The sequence below is a fragment of the Macaca nemestrina genome, chromosome 15 (genome assembly GCF_043159975.1).
Source record: "Macaca nemestrina isolate mMacNem1 chromosome 15, mMacNem.hap1, whole genome shotgun sequence".
Taxonomy (NCBI): domain Eukaryota; kingdom Metazoa; phylum Chordata; class Mammalia; order Primates; family Cercopithecidae; genus Macaca; species Macaca nemestrina.
The window spans coordinates 88173095-88200129 of NC_092139.1; the positions used below are offsets into that span (position 1 = coordinate 88173095).

Here is a 27035-nt window from a genome sequence, read left to right on the forward strand (position 1 = left end):
CTCACTGCAAGCTCCGCTTCCCGGGTTTACGCCATTCTCCTGCCTCAGCCTCCCGAGTAGCTGGGACTACAGGCGCCCGCCACCTCGCCCGGCTAGTTTTTTGTATTTTTAGTAGAGACGGGGTTTCACCATGTTAGCCAGGATGGTCTTGATCTCCTGACCTTGTGATCCGCCCATCTCGGCCTCCCAAAGTGCTGGGATTACAGGCTTGAGCCACCGCGCCCGGCCATCTGGGTTTCTTTACAGGAGCTCTCATATACGTCCTGGTGTGGCCTGGGAATCTACTACTGAGTTGGGGGGGGCGGTCTGAGTCTGAAACATTCCTGACCTGCCCCTCAAAGAAAGGTCCCACTGAACAGTCTGGAACGCTGTTTTGCTGAGCTCCTGTCACCACTCAATGAGGCACAGGTGGAGTGTGGAGGGAGTTTCCAACACACAGTGGACCCCGCACAGGTGTCTCTCCTCGGGTGGTTGGGGAGGGGAGCACAAGAAGGCACTGAGGTCAGAGCGCAGCTGCCACCAGCACCTGGCACCACAGGGCAGTCTGGCCTACAGGGTATTTTCTAAACCTGGTATGTGAATGGGTTCCATGGGGCACCCAGCTGCCTCTAAGACAGTAAGGGCTTGTTGTGAGAATAGGAATTGCAACAGGCCCCAGGAAGCTGCCAGACGCACACGGGCACCACGTACAAGGCTTCTCAGAGACGAGAGCAGGGGATGGAGAAGCGTGGGATCAAGAGGGTAGCCCTGAGCAGGGGGCTGAAGCGAAGACCAAGGGGATTCATAAGCCAGATCCAGGGAGGGGGTCTCCCAGCCCCGCCTGCTCCACTAGACTCCTCTCCTGCCGGAGCCATGGCTGTCAAGGCTGCCTTCCTTAAGGCATCAGGGCCACTGCTTGTGCACACAGCTACCGTCAGCAGCACGGATTGAGATGGGGTGTGAGTGCAAACTGGGTCTACTCCCCAGGGCTCCAGGGTTGGGGCATCCCTGCCCGTACTGCCAGGGTGTAGGGATAGCAGGGAGCACTTGGGGCACATGTGTGCAGGCTGAAGGGAGATGTATTGGGTTTCGGAGAGGGAAAGAGGGCCCCACAGGTGCCCAGAGACACGGTAACCCTCTGACGTCGCTGCACCAGCAAAGGGGCCCCAGCTCTGGAGAAGATAAAATGCATTTTAATAGTTTGAAGTGCCATGAGGTGTCTGCATAGCACTGCAGCCTGGGTGAGGGAGGACAGGGCCATCATACGAAGTAGGCGGCCAGGGCTGACATCTTGTCCTTGGGCCGTCTGGGGTTGGGCTTCCCAGGGGGCCTCCTGGCCCGGCCCCGCCCTCGACCCTGCCTTCTCCCTGGCCCGCCGCGGTGCATGGGGTGGCAGGAGGCTGCATGCTTCAGCTCCACCAGCTCCTGGAAGACGGGGTCACAGAAGACACAGCCCATGTGCTGCGTCTCGTCGCCCGGGAGTGGGGACTTGGCCTTGTTGAAGTCCACGTCAAGCAAGGCGGCCTCACAGACACTGCAGGTGTCGGTGGACACCCGCACGCGGTGGGCGTTCTCGAAGCAGTGCGCTACCACGCTGCACTTGTTGCAGGCCACCTTCCACTTGGGGCCCGAGGTGGGGTCCAGCACCAGCACGCCGCTCTCGCATTCCACGCACTGGCCGATGCCCAACATGCTCAGCGAGTGCTGGCAGGAGGGGTGCGTACACTCGTTGCAGCCCATGCCTGGTGGGAGAGGGGAGCCCCGTAAAGGCATGCCCACTGTGCCCACCTGCCCTCTGTGGCCTGCTCCCAATGCCTCAAGCTCCTAGATCCTTTGTCCCAGCAGAAGGAACTCTTCTTGGTCTCGCTCTTGGGGACAGCCTCGCTCATGCTTTGGCTCCTGGTTGCCAGTACCCCTGTTTTTTGCTTATCTGAAACCTTCTCAACTTTCAAGGCCCCTTGCTGGCGCCATCCCAGTGGGTTTCTGTCGACTCCATCCCCACTTTGCTTTGCTGCCACAGCTCGTTACTGGTAATACCACATGACCCTCGTGTCACTGGGCCACATGGGACTACCCTGTCAGCTGCTCTGGAGGCAGGAGGAGAGCGAGCATGGGGTCTCACTTTCCCAGAAGCATGGGTGCAGACTGAGGCCTGAGGGGGCTCTCTGCAGACCACATGGTGAACGTGGGCAGACACCTCACTCCTGCTGGTTCCTGGTCCGGCTTGGTGCTCTCTGTCCTGCCTGCCTGGACACATGCACTCCCTCCTCCAGTAATGAGGATGAGGATGAGGATGGAGGACAGTGGTGGACACTGACTGGGGGTGCCTGTTCACCGGGTGGGTCCCTCGACTGTTCCATCCTTTTGCTCACTCAGCTCCAGAGGGAGCACTGCACACCTGTGCCCAGGTCCTGAGGGTGGACTAGGGTTGCCTGCTCAATTCTGACACAGAGAGGGGGTGGCAGCACTGCCTGAGGCCTGACCAGTGCCCCAGCTACATCCAGGGTCTCTCGTCTCAGTGCCAATGAGTGCAGGAAAGGCCAGGGTGAGGGGTCCCCTCAGAGTCCGTCCTGGTGCAAGGCAGCGGTTGGCACTGAACAGAGACTGCTGTTACCCATGGGCAGGAGGGAGCGGCCGCACTCACCTTTCTTCATGTCTCGGAAGGGTGGGTGGTTGTAGCAGTAGGGGCACAGTGGGTAGCTCTTGCCCCGAGAGCCTGATGACCACAGGACCAGCTCGAAGTCATCCAGAGGGCAGCGGAGCTCCTTGTAGAGCTTGATGGTGCCGTTCTGGGGCAGTGTGTAGGTCTCATCGCAGTGCGAGCAGTGCAGGCGGCTTGGCTTGGCCTGCGGCAATGCCAGGCAGGGGGCGTGAGGGTCACTGGGGCTACCACCTGGCCTCCACCCCCACTCCTCTCATAATACAAAATATGTAACCTTTCATGCAGAACTGTGACACACTGCCAGGCAAGGAGCATGAGTCTCCGGCCCTTGCTCCATGCGTGCAGATAAAGGCAGTTCTAAAATCTCTGTGCGTACGTTAATGCCCATGATGGCAAGTGGCATGGTGTTCGGGAAAAACGAACCACGTGTGTTTGCGTGGCCTAATGGCTGTGTGTTCTAGGGGACATGGGGACACTGGATATTTTTTGGCAAGGCTGCTTTATGCTCAATCATTCTTCTGTGACAACCAGGACAAAGAACATGATTCCTGCATGACCAGCGATAAAGCTGAGGCCTACAGGGGTGAGGAAGCTTGCCTGAGTTAGTGTTCCCTGCACCTACCTGGATGTACTTCATGAAGCGGTGGCACTTCCCACAGCGTGAGAGGGGCTTGCCTGTGGCTGCCAGCGGCGAGAAAGACACCTCCATTAACTCATCCATGCCTGCGGGCAAGCAGAGTGCAGGAGTCATCTCCCTCCCAGCCTCCAGCAGAAGGCTCCGAGTATGAAAGGGTCCCTATAGGTAGTGGTTTCTACTGCCCCGTGTGTCAGGGGCGCATGCTCCTGACCGTGTATGGTGTTCCTGCACCTGCTCTTTCAACCCAGCCAGGAGGTGTCACTGCCCTCGCCTATGAAGCCCAGATCTGGGAGCTGGTCCCATGTGGGGACCTAGGTCCCCAGGTATTGGTAGTGCTGACAGAGACACCCCGCTGGTGAGGGGCAGGCCGGAGGCAGACTCTACCGGCAATGGAGTCGACAAAGTAGTGGAACTTCCTCTTGAACACGTCCAGGGTGTGGCCCAGGACCTGGCGGTAGTCGGCCTTGCCCTGGGCGATCAGGTTCAGCTGCTTCTCCACTGCACTGCGGATGGTGGGGAGCACCAGCTCTGCATCTGCAAGCGGGCAGGGGGCAGATGTTGCCCTGAGCACTCACACCCAGGGCCATGCCACCCCCTCCCAGGCAGGGTTACTGCCCTGTTCACCTCTCCCGCTCTGGCCCATCCTCCTGGCCTCTGCCTTGCCCACCAGTCCAAGGCCTCAGATGGTACCAGGCTGGCTCTTATGACCCCAGACCTTTCCTGATTTTCCACCTGGAAATCTCAGGCAGAGTGGCCAGGGACATCCTGTGGCTAGAACCACGTCACAAATGAGCTCCAGGCCGCCCTCGGGCCAGTTCTGTGTTCTTCCCTCTCCCCTTGGCCCCTGGGGAACCTCCAGGGAACAGGGCTGAGGCACCTTTGCCTCCCCTTTTGGTTCCCTCACACGTCTGTTCAGCCTTCAAACACACTGAGCTCCTGCTCTGGGCAGGTCCTGGGGGTCCTGGGGCAGCGCCCCTTCAGCGGGTATTGAGGGAGTGTGTGTGGGGCTGGGGGATCACTGCAGGGCAGGGGCCTGTCTGGAGCGGGCAGCAGAGCCGACACCCAGGGAGAAGTCAGGGAGCTTCTGTGGGCCCTGGAGGCAGGACTGAGGAACTCACCAATCTTGTAGTAGCCGTGCACCAGGACGATGCCGAGGTTGGTGGGCTTGAGCCGGCGCCCGGTCTCCACGGAGACGTAGTTGCGCTGGCAGATGTTGTTGATATGCACAGGGATGCTGGCATCTGTGCCTGCAATGTACAAGGCCCCAGGGTTCCTGGCCTGCCTTGGGCATGCCCCATTGAACCACGTGCTGTAGCACCTGTCACGGGGCTGCTGGTGGTCAGGCCCTCTCACTGCTTCTGGGCCACAGGAAGGAGGGCTGTGCCCTGAGCACCCCCTGCACTGTGCTGGGCACCAACTGCATGCATTTCATGTTCTGCCTTGAGAACACAAAGGCAGCCCTCCCTGCACGGGGTGCCTACTCCTGCTTTGCGGCAGAGACGACAGGCTCAGAGGTTAAGGAACTCTCCGAGGTCACAGCGCTTATTCTGTGCCTGGTAAATGTGACTTCTATGGCTTCTCCTGCCTGGATCCTGTGGCACCCACCTGCTCCCGGAGCCAGAGCCCCATTCCACCAGAACACGGAGGTGCTTACAAGCTCACTGCAGAGCTAACCTCCCCTAAACCTGGACAGTTCTGCCCACTTCCTGTTTCCCACCTCCTCCCTCTCTGCAATGCCCGTCACGATCCCCAGGGCAGGCTCCCAGTCCCCAGGATTCCACTCTCTCACCCAGAGGAACTCTCCTGGCAGAGGGGCGCAGCAGAGGCTGAGGCGTTCTGACTATGGCAGGTGCCAGTCAGAGGGGCTGAAAGGAGGCTCAGGCTCCCCACAAGCTCACCAGAATGGGCAGGTGACACACACCTTCCCAAAGTAGCTCAGAGAGAATCTCACATGGAAACTGGCCTTCAGGGGCTAGGGAGCCTGCTGAGGGCCCATGGCTCTTGGCACGAGGCCAGTTCTGCACCCGGTGTGGCAGGCTGTGGGTGGTGTGTGCCGCTACCACCCCAAGTCTGCCAGGCGCCATGACGCGTGGTGTGGGCTCCTCTGCAGTGGCTCTGGTCAGGCCCTTTTTACACACTCCTGGGGGCTCAGTCACAGGGCCACCCTGACCACTCTCCTGTTGCGAAGGTAACACCAGAGCCCTCTTCACTGTCACAAAATTGTATTGCTGATTGGGTCTGGCTCACTGGCTAGCACAGGGCTGCCAGGAGCCAGTGTCCCATCAATGGGAGAGGGCAGAGGACGCAGGGGAGCAGAGCCCACACTCCACAGTGGGTTGAGGGCTATTTCAGGACCCTGGCAAGTGTCCTGGACCCGAGAGGAGCAAGTCCAGAGCTCTGCTCTCCCGCCAAGGTCGCCATGGTCACCAGGACCCCAGCCTGGGGAGGGACACTCCCTGAGAGTCCACCTGCTGGAGCAGAGCCTGGACACAGTGGCTGTGACATCCCACAGACCTCCAGAGCCCGTCAGCCAGGGCAGTGCCACAGGGAACAGGCAGTGCCCAGCAGCACGAGCACCACCTGGGGAGAAGGCTCCAGCAGTGAGGCTGGCCCCCAGCACGTGAGACATCACTCACAGCCCCAGGCCTGGGGACTTGTGAGGCCACCTCTCCTATGAGGAGTGTGCACTGGTGACTACACTTTTGCTTTGATAAACTCCCCTGGGCTGCCTGTTTTTGCATGGAAACTTCCTGGTCACCCTTTGGGGAGCCCTGTCCCTGGGACAGGCATTTCTGTTCTCTCCCAGGGAAGCAGCTCCTGTTAGACCTCATTTCCCTGTCACCTGATTTCAGGACAGACCAGGTTGGCTGTGTGGACTCAGGAGACTGCCAATATGATTTCTATGAGTCACTTGGCATCTGGGCCAGTCTTCAGCCTTGTGGGCGTTAGTCGGCGTGTGCACATCCCACAGTGCACGAGGGCACATCTGGGCCTTCACAGGGAAGGCCAGGTCCTGAATGCAGGCCTCGGGAGGGGATGCCAGCTGTGGACCTGCCTGGCTGGCCACACACTGGGTCACCAGTTTCCAGACACCAGCCTGTGGACAGGTGCTGGGCTGGGCACACAGGGGTGGCGGGGCAGCTTTGTAAGAAGACTCGAAGCCTGAGTACTGGAGTCGGAGCTGGCTCTGGGGCCTGGGCAGGCACACCCACCGATGCCATGCTTCTCCATGAGCGTGATGAGCTCAGCCTCTGTCAGGTAGTCGGGCGGGCTCGTCTGCTTCTCCAGCATCTTCACCTCGCCCACAGGGAAGGTGTCACCCCGCTGGCAAGTGGGCAGGCTCTCCTCCAAGGGCACGCTCTGCCAGGGCATGATCTCCGTGAAGCCTGGAGAGACATGCGCCGCCACTCAGGGTCCCCAGCCTGGGTGACCCGGGCCTCAGACCCTGGGCCTCCCATCCCCAGACACGATGTAGAATGTTTGTTTTGTCTGCCCGTGAAGGTGGGGAGGAAAGCTGGGCCCGCGGTGTGACCTGGGGAGAGGACAGTCTTCCCAGAGCAGGTGAAGAGCTCGGGCCCGATCCTGAAGGAGATGGTGCTCTGCAGGTACTTGCAGTCATGGCTGACCGTGGCGATGAAGTGTCTGGTGATGTACTCATAGAGCCGCCACGCGTCACCCCCTGCAATAGGCCAGGGCTAGTCAGTTGGGAGCCAGCTGGGGGCTCTGGCTGTAAGGAGCCCCCAGTGCTCTTGCTCGAGCAGCGAGGTCCTGCTTACAGAGCCGCTGTGTGGGACACGCTGCAAATCCTGGGGAAGGAGGAAAGAAAATGTGCAGGAAGGCCGGGCGCGGTGGCTCATGCCTGTAATCCCAGCACTCTGGGAGGCTAAGGTGGATGGATCACTTGAGGTCAGGAGTTTGAGATCAGCCTGGCCAACATGGTGAAACCCCGTCTCTACTAAAAATACAAAGAAATTAGCTGGGTGTGGTGGTGGGCGCCTGTAATCCCAGCTACTCAGGGGGCTGAGGCAGGGTGAACTGCTTGAACCTGGGAGGCAGAAGTTGCAGTGAGCCGAGATCGGGCCACTGCACTCCAGCCTGGGTGACAGAGCAAGACTCTGTCTCAAAAAAAGAAAAAAAAAAAAAAAAAAAGAAAGAAAATGCAGAGGAAGGGAACACAAGCCTCCATACCTCAGTGGTTCCTTTCTGGCTGCAGCTCCCACCACCCTGCCCGACCTCCTGCCCCTGCTTCTGGTGCCAGGCGTTGGCCTGTCCTTCCACTGTCTCGTGACATGACACCATTGCTTCAAACTCAGACTGTCCACAAGTGGCCCCTGTCTCGACCTGCACTGCTTTTCCTTCCTCATTTGCCTTCTCCTGGCACTCGGACCACGGGTACCACCTTAGGCCAGCTGGGAGGTAGGAGGTACACCACCCCCTCCCCCACGCCACCACTCTCTGCCTTGGTTTCATTCATGTCCCCGTGGTGTCTGCCCCCTCGCCTCCCTGCAACAGTACCTGCTGCCACCTCTTCACTCCTGTCCTGGCCCCACAGTAATGGAGTTCATCTTCCAGGTGGCCCCCCATCCCCACAGCCAGGGCAGGCAGAGGCTAAAGGTGCCCCCACATTGCCAACAGGGCCTGCAACCTTCACTGTCGCAGGTCGCCTTTCCCTCCCTGGAAGCACGCCGCGTATGGGGTGAGAGCGGTACCTAATTCGGCCTCTGTGGCAGACTTCATGGGGGTGATGGGGGGATGGTCGCCAGCGTCGTGGCCTTTCCTCGGGCGGTTGATACCTTCTGCTAACAACCGCTTCACCTGAGGGAGAGAAGACAGAGCAGAGTCTGCGGCAGGGCTCGGCTGCCTGCCTAGGTTTGGCTGAAGTACCAGACCTGGTCCCAAGGCCTCAGTGACACAGACACATGCCGGGGCCGGCCTGGCTCTACTCACCGTGTCGGCCCAGTAGGGGTGGTTGGCCTGCTGCCGCAGAGAGCCCTTCAGGTCAAAGTTCTCAGGGTAGTGGGTGGTCTCTGTCCGTGGGTAGCTGATGTAGCCTTGCGTGTAGAGCCGCTCGGCCGTCTGCATGGCGTGCTGCGGCCCCATGCCTGCAAGAGACAGGAGGCTCTCAGAGGGCCAGGTACGTGGGGACGGCCAGGTGCCTGCCCTGGCCTATGCACTGTGGCCTATGGACACAGTGGCTGTGACACCTCACAGGCCTCCAGAGTCCGTCAGCCAGGGCAGTGCCACAGGGAACAGGCAGTGCCCAGCAATGCGAGCACCCCCTGGGGAGAAGGCTCCGGCAGTGAGGCTGGCCCCCAGCATGTGAGACATCACTCATAGCCCCAGGCCTGGGGACTTGTGAGGCCACCTCTCCTATGAGGAGTGTGCACTGCTGACTACACTTTTGCTTTGATAAACTCCCCTGGGCTGCCCGTTTTTGCCGTTTGGGCTCCCCCATTGTGGCCGGCCCCTCCTGGAGGGCGAGGGTGGCTCTGAGCAGGCATGGCTGGAGTGCAGAACTGCTGGCCGGGTGGACACCTGTGCCACACAGCCTTGTCTGAGGCTGAATCCTACACCCAGGATGGGCCTGATGGGAAACGCCGCTCACTCTACCCCACGGTGCATCCTCACGGGGCTCATGGCCATGGGGATGAGACACGGCCTTCAGAGCACCACTCCCCATGCACTGGCCACGGAGCCATAACCATGCCTCAGGGCTGGCTGATGACAGAGCTCCACGCAGCCCCATTTTGAGCCCTTGGGCGTTTTTGTCCTCACAGCACTTTGGGGCCACTGAGAGGGGCTCATCCTGCTACTCCCTGACCGGCAGAGGCTGGCGCTTAGCTAGCAACCACACCCAGCATTGCTGCCCTCTGAGGACGCTGGAGCCACCACTCTGAGAGGACACTGCCAATAGTTCCCTGTGGGGGGAGGCACCAATGCCTAGGGGCTGACAGCTGCCAGAGACCACCAGCTTTCCAGACACCCTCCTTGCTACTAAGGAGAAAAGGCTGAGGAGATGAGGCTGAGGGGCAATGTTCACACCAGTTCCTTCAAGGTGACATCTGGCTGGAGCCTCTCCCCTCACCAGGGATAGCTGCTCAGGGACCCGGGATGTCCCCTCAGGTGGTGACCAACTTTACCACCTTTACAACCTAAGGAGAAGTGAAATCCTCATGAGGCTCAGATCTCCTCGAAGCCTCGGGCACCATGCTGCATCCCTGGGCGCTCGCTGCTCCCGGCTGAACCTGCCTCCATGAACCTGCCTCAAGATGCCTTCTGGCAACTTGAGAGAAATGTCCCTACATACCCAGAGAAGAGCTGGCCACACGCAGCATCTCCACGGTGTTCAGGGCCAGGGGCCTCTGCTTGGCCTTTTCTTTCCTGCTTGTGGCCTCCACCTGGAAGACAGGACAGTCAATGATTTGGAGGAGGATGAAGACACCACCATAGAGGGAATCAAGATGTGTGGACGAAGGGGCTGGTTTCATTCATTTGGTCTCCCTGTTTCTCCAACTCATTCTTCCTAACAGTCTAAAGACTTGATTGAGTATTCAGGACCAGGAAGGGAAAAAGAATGAAAATTATTTAAAAAAAAAAAATTTTGGCTGGGCGCTCACGCCTGTAATCCCAGCACTTTGGGAGGCTGAGGTGGGTGGATCACCTGAGGTCAGGAGTTTGAGACCAGCCTGAACAAGATAGTGAAACCCTGTCTCTACTAAAAATACAAAAATTAGCTTGTATTTTATGTACAAGCTAATGTACAGGCATGGTGGAACGTGCCTGTAATCCAAGCTACTCGTGAGGCTGAGGCAGGAGAATTGCTTGAACCCAGAAGGTGAAGGTTGCAGTGAGCTGAGACCACACTATTGTACTCCAGCCTGGGTGACAGAGCAAAACTCCATCTCAAAACCAACCAACCAACCAACCTTTTTTTTTTTTTTTAAGAGACAGGGTCCTGCTCTGTCACCCAGGCTGGAGTGCAGTGGCACCATCAGAGCTTACTGTAGCCTTGAACTCCTAGGTCAAGCGATCCTCCTGCCTCAGCCTCCTGAGTAGCTGAAACCACAGGCACACACCCATCATGTCTGACCAATTTTTTTTTTTCAATTTCTTTTACAGACAGGGTCTTGCTATGTTGCCTAGGCTAGTCTTAAATAAACTCCTGGCCTCAAGTAATCCTCTCACCTCAGCTTCTCAAAGTGCTAGATTACAGGCATGTGCCACCATGTCCGGCTACTTTTTAAATTATTTTTTTTAGAGACAGGGTCTCCCTGTGTTGTCCAGTCTGGTCTCAAACTCCTGGCCACAAGTGATTGAATATTCTTTTCTGGAGAATTTTCTAGTGAGAGAAAACCTGGAAGATTGAAGAGTCAGAAGGGCTGCAGATGGAAATCCTACAGAAGCCGGCATCCGCCAAGCTACAGGGATGGCAAGTGGGGCCCGTCCCAGGGGAAGTGCCACTCCTTGCTGTGGGGAAGGCTGCTGCCTGCACCTGCTAGTATTGCTACCTCTTCTGCTTTTTCAAGAGAAGCTGGAAGGCAGAATTTTCGTATGGAATCTCATAATTTTTAAGTGCTGGTAACTATTCTGGAATTTGTGTAAACACCATACAGGTTAGTGGAGTGTATCCGTGAGCTGTGCTTGGTTGGGGTCCTACCACTCTCTACCTCTGCTGAACACTTGTTGGAAGAGACAACTCTTTGTTTTGCCTGTGGCAAAAACAATCCAAACAACTCAACCCCAGGCCCTTGCCCTTGTCAATCCCAAGGAGGCTGGTCATGGCAATGCCCTCTGCATTCCAGACCGACAGATGTGGGTGGTAACACAGAGGCCAGTTGTTACGTGCAGCAGTGAAGCTGGGCTCCCTGGCATGAGGCCTGGAGGTGGTAACAGTGTCTTTGCAGGAATGTGACCAATGCTGACAGCCTGGAGCAGCTTTAGAAGTCTCAGATGCCTGAGACGATGGCATGGCAGGCAACAGGGCACTCAAGGAACGCCGGAGAAGGACAAGGAGAAGGTGGCTAAGTAGGCCAGGCTGTGTTTCAATGGATCTGGTAGCTGTCACACCTGTAGCATGTTTACTTCAATAGCCACAGATGTGGCCCCACCTGTGCAGCCCAGTCACCTCGCCCTTTTCCTAACAGCCAAGCAGCATGTCCTTTCAATTCATGGAAACCCTGAGTAAGAAACATAATCCCATAAAAGCATGCAAGCTGATTGAAATTGGAATCCCAAGCCTATCCCCTGCTAGCTGTGACCTTGGACAAGTTCATCAATTTGCACGCAGGTCCCTCAACAGTTGTTAGCTTGAATCTCTGTGTGAGATGGAGTCCAACCACACAGAGGTAATGCCTAGTGGGTCACGCGGAAAGGGGAGGGTGGAAGGGGTCTGACAAGGTCACAGGCGTGGAGAGTGCTTGGTATGGAGCGGGCATGCAGTACACTGTGGCTATTGCATCGGGCAGAAATATCTTAGGAGTATATGGGGGAGTAAGCTTTCGGCTTTCCAAAAAGATGTCTGTGTTTTAGAAAGGGGGAGGAAGACATGGCCTAGGATCACAAGCTGTTCCTCCAGCAGGAGGCATCCAAGGGCCACCCTCACCCAAGGCAACTGTGGTAGGTGTGGGTGGAGCAGGCGCACCTGGGCTTCCTTCTCCAGCTTTGTCATGTTTAAAAACATCTGTGCAATCTCCCGGTCAAACACTCTTACTCGGTCCCAGTCCAAAAGGAGAGATCTGTCTTTGTCAGTGTTAACCTGCAGGAAAAAGCATAAAGGGTGAACGCACAAGAAAAAGTCTCCAGGTGAACCCAACGCCAGGAAGAACCAGGACAGATGAAGCTGTTCCTTGTCTGGGAGCAAAACAGCCCTGGCTCTAATGGCTCACAGCTGCACCTGTTCAGGCGGGCAGATACGCAAGCTGACATCTGGCCCTCTCCACCCCGTGCCCTGAAACCAGGCAGTCAGTCTCAGGAAGGCAGCCCAAAGCTGAGGCTGACGTGTCCTTAAGAAGCACATGAGCCCCTACTTCTCACACCACCCCTGCCTATCCCCAGTGCCTGGCCAGTGGTAGGTATGGCCACCACCGGGGTCCCAAGCCAGAGCAGCTCCAAGACAGGGTCTCACTGTGTTGCTAGGCTGGAGTGCGGTGGCACAATCGTAGCTCACTGTAGCCCTGGACTCCCGGCCTCAAGCAATCCTTTTGCCTCAGCCTCCCAGGCTGTTGGGATTACAGACATCAGTGACTGTGCCTAGCTGTATTAAGTCTTACAGTGAGCTTCCGTGGAGGTTTTTATTTGAAGAAAGGGTTCCAGGAATTTTAAAAAGTTTGAAAGTCAATGGCCTCAGTCCAGTGCTTGGACCTGACCACTGCAGCCACTGTGATTCATGTGGGGTGACCTCACCCTGCACTGCCAGAGCTGAACTCGTTCCCCCTTATCCAGATTCAGCACATACAGGCCCAATCTCTTCCCACTATCCCCATGAAGGCTGGGGTCCCTCAGCCCTGGGCACCACAGACCACTTCCAGGTATACCTGTCCACGCTTCTGCCCTCAGCCTGGGGCCTGCCAGCTGATGATGATGGAAGACTCTCAGAATCCGTGCCCCAAACCCAGAAAGCCCCAGCATGCATAGAGAAAGGCAAGGAACCTTGGCCTGCAGCACCCAGTAGGTCTCTGGTTTGAAGGACTGGATTTTATCATGTCTCTCCACACAGAATCCCAGGGTTGGAGTCTGACACGGCCCAAAGGAGATGAGAGAGCTGTCTAAATCACCGTATTTCCCCTGGAAATATTTAGTCTGAAACCTGGAGGGAGTGGAGAGAAAGGTATTTTGGTCACTGATTCACTCAAGACACTATTATGGCCACCCATGTGAGTCCAGCCCAAGGCCAGGGGTGGTGCGTGAGGGAGGTGGCACCAGGTGGTGTCCCCGCTTAGAAGTCAGTGGGAGCAGAGTGGGCATAGCCTTAGGGAGGATTCATGTGTGTACATGGGTGACAGAGCCAGTGAGAGAGTAGACAGAGGTTTCTACTGTCTCGGGCCAGGGAGCCTTCTATTCTATTCCATCTACCGCACACTCTCCTCAGGACCCCCAAAGCACAGACAAACACACTTTATCGAGCACGGCATAGGTGATCTCTGTCAGCTAAATAAACAGTTTTCTTTAGGTCTTTTTGGTTTTTGTAGAGACAGGGTCTTGCTGTGTTGCCCAGCAGGAATGCATTAATGGGGATTCACAGATCATTGCAGCCTTGAACTCCTGGGCTCAAGTGATCCTCCCACGTCAGCCTCCCAAGTAACTGGGACTACAGGCTCACGCCACCACACCCAGCTAATTAAAACAAAATGCTTGGACAGGCACAGTGGCTCATACCTGTAATCCCAGCACTTTGGGAGGCTGAGGCAGGCGGATCACCTGAGGTCAGGAGTTTGAGACCAGCCTGGCCAACATGGTGAAACCCCATCTCTACTGAAAGTATAAAAATTAGCCAGGAGTGGTGGCGCATGCCTGTAATCCCAGCTAGTCGGGAGGCTGAGGCATCAGAATCACTTGAATGCAGGAGGCAGAGGTCGCAGTGAGCCGAGATTGTGCCACTGCACTCCAGCCTGGGTGACAGAGTGAGACTCTGTCTCAAAAAACAAACAAACAAAAAAATAAATTTTTGTTTAGCCTGGGCGCAGTGGCTCCCATCTGTAATTCCAGCACTTTGGGAGGCCAAGGTGGGCGGATTGCTAGAGCTCAGGAGTTTGAGACCAGCCTGGGCAATACAGTGAAACCCTGTCTCTACAAAATACACAAAAATTAGCCAGGCATAGTGGTGCATACCCGTAGCACCTGTAGTGGAAGGCTCAGGTAGGAGGATCTCTTGAGCCTGGGAGGCAGAGGTTGCAGTGAGCTGAGATTGTGCCACTGCATTCCAGCCTAGGCAACAGAGCAAGACTCTGTCTCAAAAAAATAATTTTTTTTTTGTAGAGATGGGGTCTTGTTATGCTGCCCAGGCTGGTCTCAAACTGCCAACTTCAAGCGATCCTCCCATCCTGGCCTCTCAAAGTGCAGGGATTACAGGTGTGAGCCACTGTGCCCGGCCTTCTTCAGGGTTGGTGAAATCCCCTGTTGCTCATCCTGGCTCTGGGAGGCCTAGGGGCTCCTGAGGGGGACCAGTAGAGGCAGGTCTCTGGCTGAGGGAGAGTGAGGGTGTGCCCAGGACTCCGCGGGTGTGGCCAGCACCTGGTGAATGCACAGCCGATTCGCAGGTCCAGTTCCTGGCGAGCATCCACTGACAGCGCCTCATTGTGGTCAGGCTCGCCCAGGCAGGCCATGGCATTACAGATGTCTGTGTCTGTGATGGAGCTAAACCTGGCCCGGAACACGGTCTTCTCACCACCATAGGCCTTGTTCATGACGGGCAGAACAGCATCAAGAACCTGGGGGTGGGGAGTGGCCAGCTGTGACCCACCTCCCAGATCCCTGCCATAGCTCCCCACCCCACTGTGAAGCCTGGCTCCTTCCAGCAAAGAACACGTGTGCTCAGCCCCCTCTCCTGCCCGTCAGACCCTCCTCTATCCCCCTGGCTTTCCAGAAGCCCTGAGCACTCCATACCACCCCACCACATGGCTTCCTTTCCTCCCATCTAGAAACATATTCGAACACTCCCTTCTTACTCCCGCCCTCTCTCTTCTAATCCTCTGCTTTCATCCCCACCAAATCAGGAAATGCTACTGCCAAGTACATGAGGGACCTCTTAGTCCCCAGACCCATCCCACATGACCCGATTCCCTGCCTTCTAGGAGGGAGGGCTTGGAGGGGTGGGTGGAAATTTTAAGAGGCTGAAGAAAAGACAGGGAAGGAGAAAAGAATGAAGGGGAAAGGAAATGGGCAAGAGCAGGAAGGCCACGGGTGGTCCCAGCTTGTGGTGGGGGCAGCTCGGGCTAAAGCACAGCAGGGGTCCTGGAGCCGAGACTCACTAGGAAGGCCGTGCAGTGGGACTAGGGTCGCCGCCGGAGCCTGGCCACGCAGCTTCCTTACTGGGAATAAGTGGCTTCATTTCTGAAGGGAGAAAGCCCCATGAGCTGCCCCCATTCTCCACTCCCAGATGCAAAGGCCCCCAGGGAGGAGCCACCCTGCAGGGGAGGAGGGAATCTGGGAAGAGACAGAGTGTGATCGCATTTGCTGAGGGTGCTGTACTGCAACGCCAGGTGCCTGAGCTCTGTCTCACTGACCAGCTCTTGAGCCACAGGCGAGAGCTGGGGGTACAGGAGCACAGGGGCGACCCATAGGGAACAACAGCCTGAAGGGCACCAAGTGAGACCAGCAGGCATGGCCACTGTGAGGGCACCATGGCCAGGGCAAGCATGGGGCATGGGGTGTGCACAGGGAGCTGCCACCTGCTTCTCTGCAGGGCTCCCGGGGTTGGCTGGAGGCGGGAGGCATCCTGGGTGGGGCAGGAGATGAGCAGAGCGAGGCCTGCAAAAGGAGCTCAGTGCTGAGGTCGGGAATCAGCCAGCATCAACCCAAGGTCCCTGAGAAGTCAAGCTGGGCACAGGATGCTGAACACCAAGCTGCCCCATGACAGTCCCATTCTGAAACCTGCATCCACCCAATTTCGCCCCTCCTATGTTCACTCATACTGTGTGGCCCCAGCAAGCAGAGGCACAACTGACCACCTTTAATACAGCCGATGCAGTTAAAAATATCTATGGAATTTCAAAATAAAGGGAGGGGAGAGGTGTTTTTAAACCAGTACAGTTTACTCCCTCCTTTGGCCCCAGGAATGGTGTGACTGCTGGTGTCAGTCTGGGGCTGGCGTCAGAAAGGCCAAAAGTGAGGACCAAACTGAGCCTCATACTCACCTCAAAGCAGATGTTCTCCCCCTCCTTGTCGCAGTCCAGCCACAGCACGATGTAGTCGCAGCCTCTGCCCTCCACCTGCCACACAGCACATGTTCACATGCACCTGCTGCAGACCCAGCCCATGCCACCTGCCCCGTGCTCCCATCCAGGACAGGGCTTGGTCCCAGGCCCTGAACCTCAGCTAGGAGGACTGGTACCTGGGCTCAGGTAGGAGGACTGGTAGCTGGCTGTGGTGAGGCTGGCTCAGCCAACAGCAAACAATTGAGTTTATAATTGATGTTTTTTGGACCAAAAAAAAAAAAAAAAGTGTAAGTGCAACATGATCTTAAACTCCAAAACTGCCCAGAAAAAGGGTTCCAATGAAATAACCCTAAATGATAACAGCAGTTGTCTTGGCTAATATGATTATGAATAATTTTTTTGTCTTTATACTTATCTGCACTTTCTAATTTTCCATAATCTGTACGCATTTGTTTTAAAATTAAGGGGAAAAAACCCCCAGCCAAACAAGCTTTTTTTTTTTTTTCTTTTGAGACGGAGTCTCGCTCTGTCGCTCAGGCTGGAGCACAGTGGCGCGATCTCGGTTCACTGCAAGCTCCGCCTCCCTGGGTCATGCCATTCTCCTGCCTCAGCCTCCCCAGTAGCTGGGACTACAGGCGCCCGCCACCACACCTGGCTAATTTTTTGTATTTTTAGTGGAGATGGGGTTTCACCGAGTAAGCCAGGCTGGTCTTGAACTCCTGACCTCAGGTGATCTGCCCACCTCGGCCTCCCAAAGTGCTGGGATTACAGGCGTGAGCCACTGCGCCCGGCCCAAACAAGCTATTTTAAAAGCAGAAGGCCTGCTCTCCAGGACTGAGGGTTGGCACTGGCAACTGCCTTGTGTGTTGGGGGTGCCTGCAGGTGTCTCATGGGCCAGCAGGGGGCACTCACAGAAAGAGCTAGCAAAGGCCCCCCTGTCCAAGGGGGATTAGGACTCACGCAAGGGTGGGCAAGGACAGCTGTGGAGGGTGGGGAGCCCGGGTGTGCTCATGCCCAGGCCAGCCCCACGCACCTGCAGGAACTTCACCATGTTCAGCTTGGGGTTAGCTTCCTTCTTCTCCGTGGGAGCTTGGCTGAACAGTTCTGCGGGGTCCACTTTGTCCCATTTGTTGTATTTTCCTACAAACCAGTCACAGTGACATTGAGTCACACCTCACAGTTCACAGGGGCTCAACCTCCGAGACCATCATAACCCCAGGATGATGTTGGTTTCATCCCACAAATGAGGAGGGGAAAGCTTGGAGAACAATTTGCCCAGGGTCATCATGATGATCAGAGGCAGAGCCAGGATGTGGGTTCAGGCCTTTGGTAACCCCCTTCCCTCCAGCCTCCTTTCTGCTCAGCTGCTGAGCTGACACCACACTCCGGCCAACCACAGGAGCCAAGCAAGCTCTCCGGGGGCTGCCACTCTGGCCTCACTTCCGGGACTTTCCCTGTGGCTGGGAGCATCATTCCTGGGCTGGCTTTCTTTGCCTGAGCACTGGACCCCACCACTGGTGTCTTCATTGACACTTCCAACCTGAGTTTCTGGAACTCCATCCTTCCACCCAGCACTCTGTGGGGGCACACATGTGCGCAGTCATTCCTGTTAAAGGACCCATCTTTTTGAGCCTCATGCCCAGCACATTCGCCTACTCATCTACAGAGGCCCAGTTCTTGCATGCTCAGCTGTCTGGCTTTCTTTTAGGCCCATTTCTTTTTTTTCTGAGACAGGGGTCTCGCTCTGTCATCCAGGATGAAGTACAGTGATACGATCATGGCTAACTGCAGTCTCGACCTCCCAGCCTCAATCCATCTTCCCACTTCAGCCTCCCAAGACTACAGGTGCGCACCACCATGTCGGCTGATTTAAAAAGATTTTTTTTTTTTTTTTTGTAGAGACAGGGGTCTCACTATGTTGTCCAGACTGGTCTTGAACTCCTGGGCTCAGGCGATCCTCCTAGGCCCCATTTCTTGCATCCTGGGAGAATGGGGTCAGACAGAGCCAAATTCAAATCCCAGCTCCCCACCTGTCAGCTGGATATAAAACTTGGGGTCCAAATGCTCAGCCACACAACCCAGTCACCATCATTGTCATCACTGTCATCAATGAGCAGCAAGAACAAGGGCTGAGGCTTTGCCGTGTGCTCTGCCGAGTGCCAAGTGCTCTGCCCTCACTGTCACACAGAATCCTTACAGTCTTGGGAAGCAGATGGCATTGCTGTGAGACCCATTTCACTACGAGAAGTGTAAACTCACAGAGGCTGTCAGTGCCCTCGTCTCCAGCCAGTGAGCTGGCAGAGCAGGGGGAAGAGCCTGGATCAGACTCTTGCCAACCACACGGCCCCACACCTATACCCAGCAGGTCACTAATACCAGCACTTCCAAAGTAACTGATAACAGTAACAATATAGGAATGACAATGACAGCCACCAAATGACCGACAGACGATGGTCAACTCGGCAACAGCAGCAGGCTTCTCTCAAATGCCTGCACAGGTCAAGCCCTTCCTAAGATAGGTGCCGCCACTTTGTCTACATAGGACGGTGCACAGGGAATGCAGTGACTAGGGGGTGCTGCTATGATGGGGACCCAGGGCTGAGCTCCAGAGCCTGGGTTCTGGGCACCGCACCCAGGAACCCTCTCATCACCACTCCATGATCTGCTGGCCTGATGACTCATGGAGTTGGGACAAACTTCCCTGCCTAGAGGAATCTCCTGGCTTCAACTGGACCCCGGCCAGCGCCACGCAGAACTCCCTTCTGTAGGATGGAGGGTAGAGGGGCTTACCCAGGAAATCCAGGGTCATCACGTGACCACAGACAGACGTCATCTTGAAGCGCACTGGCTGGCCAGCAAAGGTCCCAGTGTACTCGTGGACTGAACAGGCCCCGTTCAGCCCTTTATGTGAGGACAGGCTCCCTGGGGATGAGGAAGCACAAAGTGACTGGCTGCTTCAGCTGAGCTGAAGACACTGTGGAGACCCCGGCCTGGACGCCACCTCCCAGAGGGCCAGAGTCCTTCCTCAGAGTGGTGAGTGACAGCATTCCGCAGACTGCTGAGGGTAATTGGGCACTAAGAGATGGGATGGCACTCAGGGAAAACAGCATCTGCCAACAACCTAGCACAGAGCACTCTTGATGCAGAGCCCCAGGCTGCCAGGAGCCAGGGGCAGGCAGGCAGGGGTGGGATCTTCCTCTGTATTTATGTTTTCACTCTTCAATTCCATTTTTGCCTCACTTCATTGAAACGTTATTCATCATTTACTAAAATGGGACTCTAGATCTACTCTAGGTTACCAGGGACCTTCTAATTATTGAATTCTCACCCTCTCCACTGACCACACTCAGCCGTACTTTCTCAGGTTCTGGGCACCGGGCACCACTTTTGGGGCCTCCTGTCCTCTGCGGACCATGCCTTCTCAGCTGAACGAGGGTCTCTTCCCCCCTCAGCTGCTGGAGCCAGGGGAGGTCAGGTAGGTGCCTGTCATTTCTGGGTACCCAGCATCCAAACTCTTCCTATTTGGAGGGAATTCAAAGATGGGGGGAAACAGCACCCTACCAACCACCCCAGTGGCCAGAGTTGGGGGTGAGTGGCAGACATTCCCTCTCCAGTTCCCTGGTGTCTCAGTAGTGTCTGTGGCCACAGCTCAGTCCATTGGCTACTCTGGAGTGACGTGAGGTCCACAGGACAGTGGGAGTATCCAGGGGTGACGATGCCTGGGGCATAGCCTCATCAGACCTCAACTGGGGTGTGGTCCTGGCTGTGTCTCCTTCCTTCCAGGGCTGGTTTCTGCTACCTGTACCTAACAGCCCTGCCAGGCCTGGCATGTGGACAATGACTGTCCTTCCACTTCATTGTAAGCTGTGCCTTGTGCCTTCTGGGAACCCCAGCTTTGGCACACTGCCAGGAATGGAAGCAAATGCACTCCACTGTGACATTCTGAGATGCTTCATTACCACCTGCTGACCGAACCAATCTACCCCAGCCAGGGTGGAGTCACATTAGGAAAAAGAAATGTCCTGTAACACATAAACGGCCGTGCTTACAGACCAAAGCAAGAAAGCATGCGCGGGGCTGGTCTCTCCTACCTCTAGAGAGGATTTTGGCAATTGACTGTGCCAAGGACGGCTTTTCGGCAACCATGAGCACAGTCTTCATCTTGTCTCAGCCCTTTACGCTCCAGTTTCGGGGCAGTGGCAGTGAAAAAGTTTACACTCCACTCTTCTGCAGCACAGCACTATTATCAATGCTGACCCCTAAAGAGAAGAAAAGACACTCAGGATAGCAATGCTGTCAAAAGAACCTATACCACTACAAGGAAACTCACTTTAACAAAGAAAAAACAAGACCAACCTGAGGCAAGAAGAAGAAAAATGAGGGAATTAGGGACACCTGAAGACATCTGAGATTAAAAAAACAAAAACAAAAACAAAACTACCAGGTCAACTGAAGTGGCTGAGATGATCCTGGGAATCTGGCTCCTTAGGTCCATTTGATTCCTAAATCCATGCTAGGAAGATGCCGGGACCTGGGGATCTCCAGTGATGGGTCAGGCCAGGTGGATGCCTGGCCCTCCTCTCTGGACTGGCTCTTCCACCTACAGGTGGACTCACCTGGAGAGAGGAACCATCATGGCCGAGAGCAGCACCACCCCCTCAGCTAAGCACTTGGATGCCCCAGGACACTTTCCAAAATGCAGATGTCCAGGCTGGGCTCCCCAGGTCCTTCTGATCCATGATGGGCCTGAGACCCTCTGGCTAGTCGGTCCAGCACCAAGCAGATATCAGGGCTCTGTCACATCTATCTCCCACCTATTCCACTCCACCTTTTGCTTTGCAGGCCATGCTCTGGCCAAATTAAATCAAATATCATCATTTAAGCAAACACTCACTTGAAGCCTCTGTGCCTGCGCTCCCCTGCCTGAGAGAAAGCTCCACCAGGCCTGGAGGGTGCAGCTGGACGGCCCACAGGCCCAGCTCAAGTCTCCCAACACCACCGGCAGGATAAGTCAGCCCTCCTGTGCTCACGGTTCTTGGGCTGGGTCACCATTCCAACCCACTCACATTATGCCATCATCAGCGACTACCTCACCCCCGAAATAGGACATGATGGGCTTTGTTCTGAATCACTGTTGGTCTTTGCAACAGCTTTCTGTGCCTGACACATGACATTCAATACTTGCTAGCCAAGTAAAAGAAAACCACATGAACCCTTTTTGTTTTTTCAATCATTATAAATGTAGCACTGATGTTTATAAACATAGCATTGTATTAAAAAAAGAAAAAAAGACTTGTATTGAGACAACTGGGAAACCTGCTGGGAAAAAAAATAAAGTTAGACTCCTCTTTCCTAACTCCCACTAAAACCGATTCCAGATCTAGCAAAGGTTTGAGTAGAAACAATGAAACCAGAAAAATATTAGGAAAAACATGTGCTTTTAAAATAAATCTCATGAGCCGGGTGTGGTAGCATATGCCTATAGTGTCAGCCACTCAGGAGGCTGAGGCAAGAGGATCGCTTGCTTGAGGCCAGGAGTTCAAGGCTGTTGTGTGCCATGACTACACCTGCAGATAGAACAGCCACTTCACTGCAGCCTAGGTGACAGCAAGACCCTGTCTCAAAAAAAATAAAAGCAAAATAAAATAATCTCCGCATGAAGAAAAACAACCACCTAGATGGGCACGGTGGCTCACGCCTGTAATCCCGGCACTTTGGGAGGCCGAGGCGGGCGGATTACTTGAAGTCAGGAATTTCAAACCAGCCTGGCCAACATGGCAAAACCCCGTCTCTAATAAAAATACAAAAATTAGCCAGGTGTGGTGGTGGGTGCCTGTAATCCCAGCTACTTGAGAGGCTGAGGCACGAGAATTGCTTGAACTCAGGAAGCGGAGGTTGCAGTGAGCCGAGATCATGCCATTGCACTCCAGCCTGTGCAGTACAGTGAGACTCCATCTCAAAAAAAACAAAACAAAACAACAACCACGTAAATACCTTTGTGGTATCACATCATGTCCAACAACACTCACGGAAGAAACTCAGAACTATAATGAGCTTGTGCTTATCATATAGGGAGAGGCTCAAAGTCGTTGCACACACAGCAGACGAGGGTGTGGGGAAGTTAAATGGGAACAACCTCTATGTGTAGCAATTCAGCGATCCCTCTCAAAGTACAAGTGCACATCCCAGCAATTCCACTCCTCGGAATGAACGTAATAGTCCAGTTATTTATTGAGCACCTACTACATGCTTGGCCTAGTCCAGGATGCAGGGAACACAGCACAAAGCAACACCAGGTCCTGCCCTCCCAGAACGCGTGCTGTAGTATGGGAGCAGGGGAGGGACAGGGCAGGGCTGGGTGACACCTAGGAGAAGAGTCCAGGCAGGAGCAGGGAAGGTGAGGTCCTTGGGGAGGAGATGGTTAGGCACAGCGGCTCGTGGGGCTGAGGGAGGGAGCAGGGGTGTAGAATGTGGGTCTGCTCTAGGGTGCTGGGAGGCAGCAGAGGGTTTGCATAGGTGTGGGATAATCTGACTTCAAGTGTTAAAGGGACGTCTCTGGCTGCCACATAGAAGAGGATGACTGGGCCCTGGGTAGCAGTGGTGGAGGCTGCGAGGGAAGTCAGAGTCTAGGCAGACCTAGGATGGGAGGGACATGGGAGAGGGAGGGGAAGGTGAGTCAAGAATGATCTGAGGCAGGGGCTGGGCATGGGCTCACACCTGCCATGGGCTCACATCTGTAATCCTAGTGCTTTGGGAGGCCAAGGCAAGAGGACCACTTGAGGCCAGGAGTTTGAGAAGAGCCTGGTTAACACAGTGAGACCTCTTTACAAAAAAGCAAAAGGGACAACCCATGGCTTTGGCTTAGGCATGACAGGAAGGGACTGGCAGTCTGAAGTGAGACTTCAGGTGTGTTAAATGTGACCTGCCCATTGGACAGCCTGGGTGGCCTGGAGGAGGTGGCAGCAATGTGGAAGAAGCCTAGGCTGGGGGTCAGGAGATGAGGAGCTAGCAGGGCGAGTCAGGAGGGGTAGGGTCCCGAAAGCCACCGGAAAGAGACAGGAATTACAGAGGGGCCCGAGGTTGGCATGCTGACCCAGGGAGGGCAAGGGCTGTGAGACAGGTGGAGAGTGAAGTCACCCGGTGAGAGTCACAGGAGTCAGTGGTGGGCCCTGGCAAAACTGTCCATGTGGACTCTGAGTCCCCAGGAAGCAGGACAGGGCAGTGCTGGAGTAGACTCAGGCTGGGCATGGTGGTGCCTGTGATGAACCACATCACTGGGGAGTTCTCTGCAGCATTATCAATCATGATAAAAGATTAGAAACAAGCTGATGTCTGTCAACAGGGAGGTGGTTAAATAAAAGCATGGCATTCTCTGGCCGGGCGTGGTGGCTCACGCCTGTAATGCCAGCACTTTGTGAGGCCAAGGCGGGAGGATCACCAGGTCAGGAGATGGAGACCACCCTGACTAACACGGTGAAACCCCATCTCTACTAAAAATACAAAAAATTAGCTGGGCTCGGTGGTGGGCGCCTGTAGTCCCAGCTACTCAGGAGGCTGAGGCAGGAGAATGACGTGAACCCAGGAGGCGGAGCTTGCAGTGAGCCAAGATTGCGCCACTGCCCTCCAGCCTGGGTGACTGAGTGAGACTCTGTCTCCAAAAAAAAAAAAAAAAAAAAAAAAGCATGGCATTCTCTACAGTGGAGCATCTGGCAGCATTAGAAAGGAAAGCATCTGCTTGGTACATACTAACGTGGATCCGATCACTGAGATAAATCATGCTAAGAAAGCTGGGCACGTAACGATGTGTAAAGAGCACTGCCATCTGTGATCACACATATGTGTGCACACGTGTGCATTTGATTATGAAGAGGCAATATGTCTGGATAGAACATAAAACAAACAGTCCAAGCAGTCACCTGGAGTGGGTGTTAGGGCCTGGAGGTCAGGGCTGGGGAGGCCTCCTCACCACATTCTCTTTTGTACCTTTTACATTTAGCACCTGGACACAAGTGACTGAGGAACAAGAACTAAGACAGGGGACTTTAAAATAAAATAAAACCAGAAGAATAAAGGAGGGTTGGAAAGGGCATTGTTCAGAAAGGATGCCAAAGGAACCTCCTTCACTAAAGGGGCTTCTGCTGCTTGTTATGCTGTGCGGGGGAAGAAGTCTGAGGTGGGCCTTGGGCTGTCAACCTTGTCCCCCACTTAAGAGATCACAGGACCACAGTGAAATCAGTAAGCTTGACCAGAAAGCTGCCCCAAATAAAATGACAATTTACTTTTTTCCTCAAAATAAGTAAGTGGATGCTTCCCCTAAATACACAACCATCCCAGAGTGAGAGCTGAGGCCTTGAGGAATGATGGCACTGTCTGCAGATGTGCTCTCCGGCCCATGACAGCTCCAGCTGCATCTTCCACAGCTCTGCTGCGCACCCACCTTTCCTCCCCATGTGCCAGCAGGCTTCGGCCTAGGCCACTTTTCCCCCTTAGTCTACTTGCTCTGACCCCTGCCCCTCCCCCTCCTGAAGACTGCATCTGGCCTCAGCCGTCTGTCTCTCCCACAATTGTCCCTCCCCCTCCTGAAGACTGCATCTGGCGTCAGCAGTCTGTCTCTCCCACAATTGTCAGGTTCATTGCCGTATTTCTGGCACCCAGCACGCATTAAATGCCTGCTGAGTGAACGAATGAACAACCAAGGTGGTTGTGACTGGCCTCTGCTCTCTGTTCTGGGGAAGTTTTGATTCTACCAAAATCAGAGGCCCAGAAGTGAGGTTTAAAAGAGACCTAGGTACTCCCCTTCCTTCACTCTGGGAAGCCAGAGGCCAAAAGGGAAAACTCGAAGCAGAGGCGGATTGTTCTGTGAGGGTGTAAGTTTCCCATCTCTTCCAAAGTAGGAAGTTTTGTGTTAAAATGTTTCCTCAGATTTTCTCATGTCTATGCCACAGAGTAGCCAGCAATTATGTATGACATAACGAGGACACACCAGGGACCAGGCAGTTCTGCCAGCATCCTAGACAGGGACTGTGGGGTCAGAGAGACCAGATCTCCAGTGGCTGGACTTGGTTGTTCTAGAACCCGTGCCCCAAGCCTGATCCTGCCCTGCCTCTGTGAGCATTCTGATGGAACAGCAGCCCAGCTATGCTTCCCTGTAGCACTCACCACTACACCTGGTACAGCCTCCATCTACTTATTTGGCTCGTCCTACAGCTTCTAGAATGTAAATAAGCAGCACGAGAACAGGGGTTTTGCTTTCTTCATTCTCATGGTAAACAGACGGTGAGCAAATACTTTGGGAGGCTGAGGCAGGTGGATCACCTGAGGTCAGCAGTTCAAGACCAGCCTGGCCAACATGGTGAAGCCTGGTCTCTACTAAAAATACAAAAATTAGCTGGGGGTGGTGGTGCGTGCCTATAATCCCAGCTACTCAGGTGGCTGAGGCAGGAGAATCACTTGAACCCAGGGGGCGGAGGTTGCAGTGAGCCGAGATGGCGCCACTGCACTCCAGCCTGGGCGACAGAGTGAGACTCGGTCTGAAACAAAACAAACACAAAAAAAGAAACAAGCAGATGTGGCTTGGGAGTAGGCCTAGCAGTGGTCTGAATAGCATTAAAATTCCTAGGATTTACCACCTCAGTAACTTTACCAAATACTTCTAGAATCAGGAAAAGAGGGAAACAACCATTTATTTATTTATTTATTTTTGAGACGGGGTCTCGCTCTGTCGCCCAGGCTGGAGTGCAGTGGCCGGATCTCAGCTCACTGCAAGCTCCGCCTCCCGGGTTTACGCCATTCTCCTGCCTCAGCCTCCCGAGTAGCTGGGACTACAGGCGCCCACCACCACGCCTGGCTAATTTTTTGTATATTTTAGTAGAGACGGGGTTTCACCGTGTTAGCCAGGATCGTCTCGATCTCCTGACCTCGTGATCCGCCCGTCTCGGCCTCCCAAAGTGCTGGGATTACAAACTCGAGCCACCGTGCCCAGCAACAACCATTTCTTAAGCTCCCCCTTTGTACTAGGCACACCATAGTTACAAACACTATTCAATCTTGCTAACAACCCCATAAGGCAGGTGTTGTAATTTTTTAAAACCGTGAGTAAATGGAGGTTCAGAACAATTCACACTAGCGTCAGGCGACCTTGGCAAAGGAATCCCAGGACTGGCTAGCCATCAAGACCAAGTTAGGCTGGCCTCTCAGGTCCTGTTTCCAAAGGTGAGAAGATAAAAAGGCAAGACGAGGAACATCTTACCTTTCACTTCTGCGAGAAATTATTGCCCCTGGATTCCAGCTAATTCGTTCACAAAAGTACCCCACTTCATTTTTAGATAAAAGGTCAGAGAACCTGGGTGCCCTCAAAACCCAGCCAGGGCCTAGGGGGCGGCGAGTGGAAGCTGCCTGGGCGTGTACCGCACCAATCTGGGCCCCGGCGGCTGCACAGCCTCCCTGAGCCTCAGTTTCCCTACCTGTGAGACTGGGACAGCAGACCTCACCTCAAATTGCTGTGGGAGGGTTCGGAAAACAAAAGTACTAACCACAGCGCCTGCTCCCTGCAGGCACAGGGCGGGCCCATCTCCACCTTCCTGAACCCCTACAGCAAGCCCCGCGGGAGAGGATCACCCCCGCCAGGGAAGAGGCAACAAGAATGCAGAGCCCGGCCCGGGCCCTCTCCCGAGCTCGCGGGTCCTCCGCCGGCCAACGTTGAGGAAACAAGCCAGAAAAAGGCCTGCGCTTCGCGCCTTTTTGAGCCGCCCGGCGAGGGGCCCACAGCCTGCCGCTCACCCGCAGCTACACCTCGCATCCAGCTCCGGTCCTTGCTCCCGGGGCAGCCACCAGCAACCCCTACTTCCGGGTCCAGCCGCTTCTGGCGTCCCCGCGTCCGGTGTGC

At 55.1% G+C, this 27035-nt stretch overlaps 1 protein-coding gene across 6 annotated transcripts; it reads right to left on the reverse strand.

The window, feature by feature from the left end:
• Positions 1-1156: 1156 nt before the first annotated feature.
• Positions 1157-27035, reverse strand: LOC105480653 (DNA topoisomerase III beta). 6 transcript variants are annotated; one of them, XM_011739731.2, is made up of 18 exons: positions 26930-27035; positions 20242-20409; positions 18941-19072; positions 17184-17290; positions 16130-16204; positions 14508-14704; positions 12927-13083; positions 11920-12033; positions 9586-9676; positions 8226-8380; positions 7988-8093; positions 6811-6957; positions 6491-6664; positions 4397-4525; positions 3663-3812; positions 3264-3364; positions 2624-2825; positions 1157-1721 (listed from the first exon to the last, which is right to left on the reverse strand). In XM_011739731.2, the coding sequence occupies exons 2-18, from the start codon at positions 20309-20311 to the stop codon at positions 1240-1242; spliced, it is 2589 nt and encodes an 862-aa protein (XP_011738033.1). In that variant the 5' UTR covers positions 20312-20409; positions 26930-27035; the 3' UTR covers positions 1157-1239. The 6 variants fall into 6 exon arrangements, with proteins under 6 accessions (XP_011738033.1, XP_011738034.1, XP_070936165.1 ...); XM_011739732.3 differs by lacking the exon at positions 26930-27035 and adding an exon at positions 26683-26909; XM_071080064.1 differs by lacking the exon at positions 26930-27035 and adding an exon at positions 20507-20756.

What these genes read in the sequence shown, in the direction of transcription:
- LOC105480653 (XM_011739731.2), bottom strand. Translation starts at nt 20,311, where the DNA reads ATGAAGACTGTGCTCATGGTTGCCGAAAAGCCGTCCTTGGCACAGTCA. An exon ending in AGCTGGAGAAGGAAGCCCAG is followed by an intron (nt 9,677 to 11,919) that starts GTGCGCCTGCTC and finishes CCTGTCTTCCAG; the next exon opens with GTGGAGGCCACAAGCAGGAA. An exon ending in TGTGGCCAGCTCTTCTCTGG is followed by an intron (nt 8,381 to 9,585) that starts GTATGTAGGGAC and finishes TGTCTCTTGCAG; the next exon opens with GCATGGGGCCGCAGCACGCC.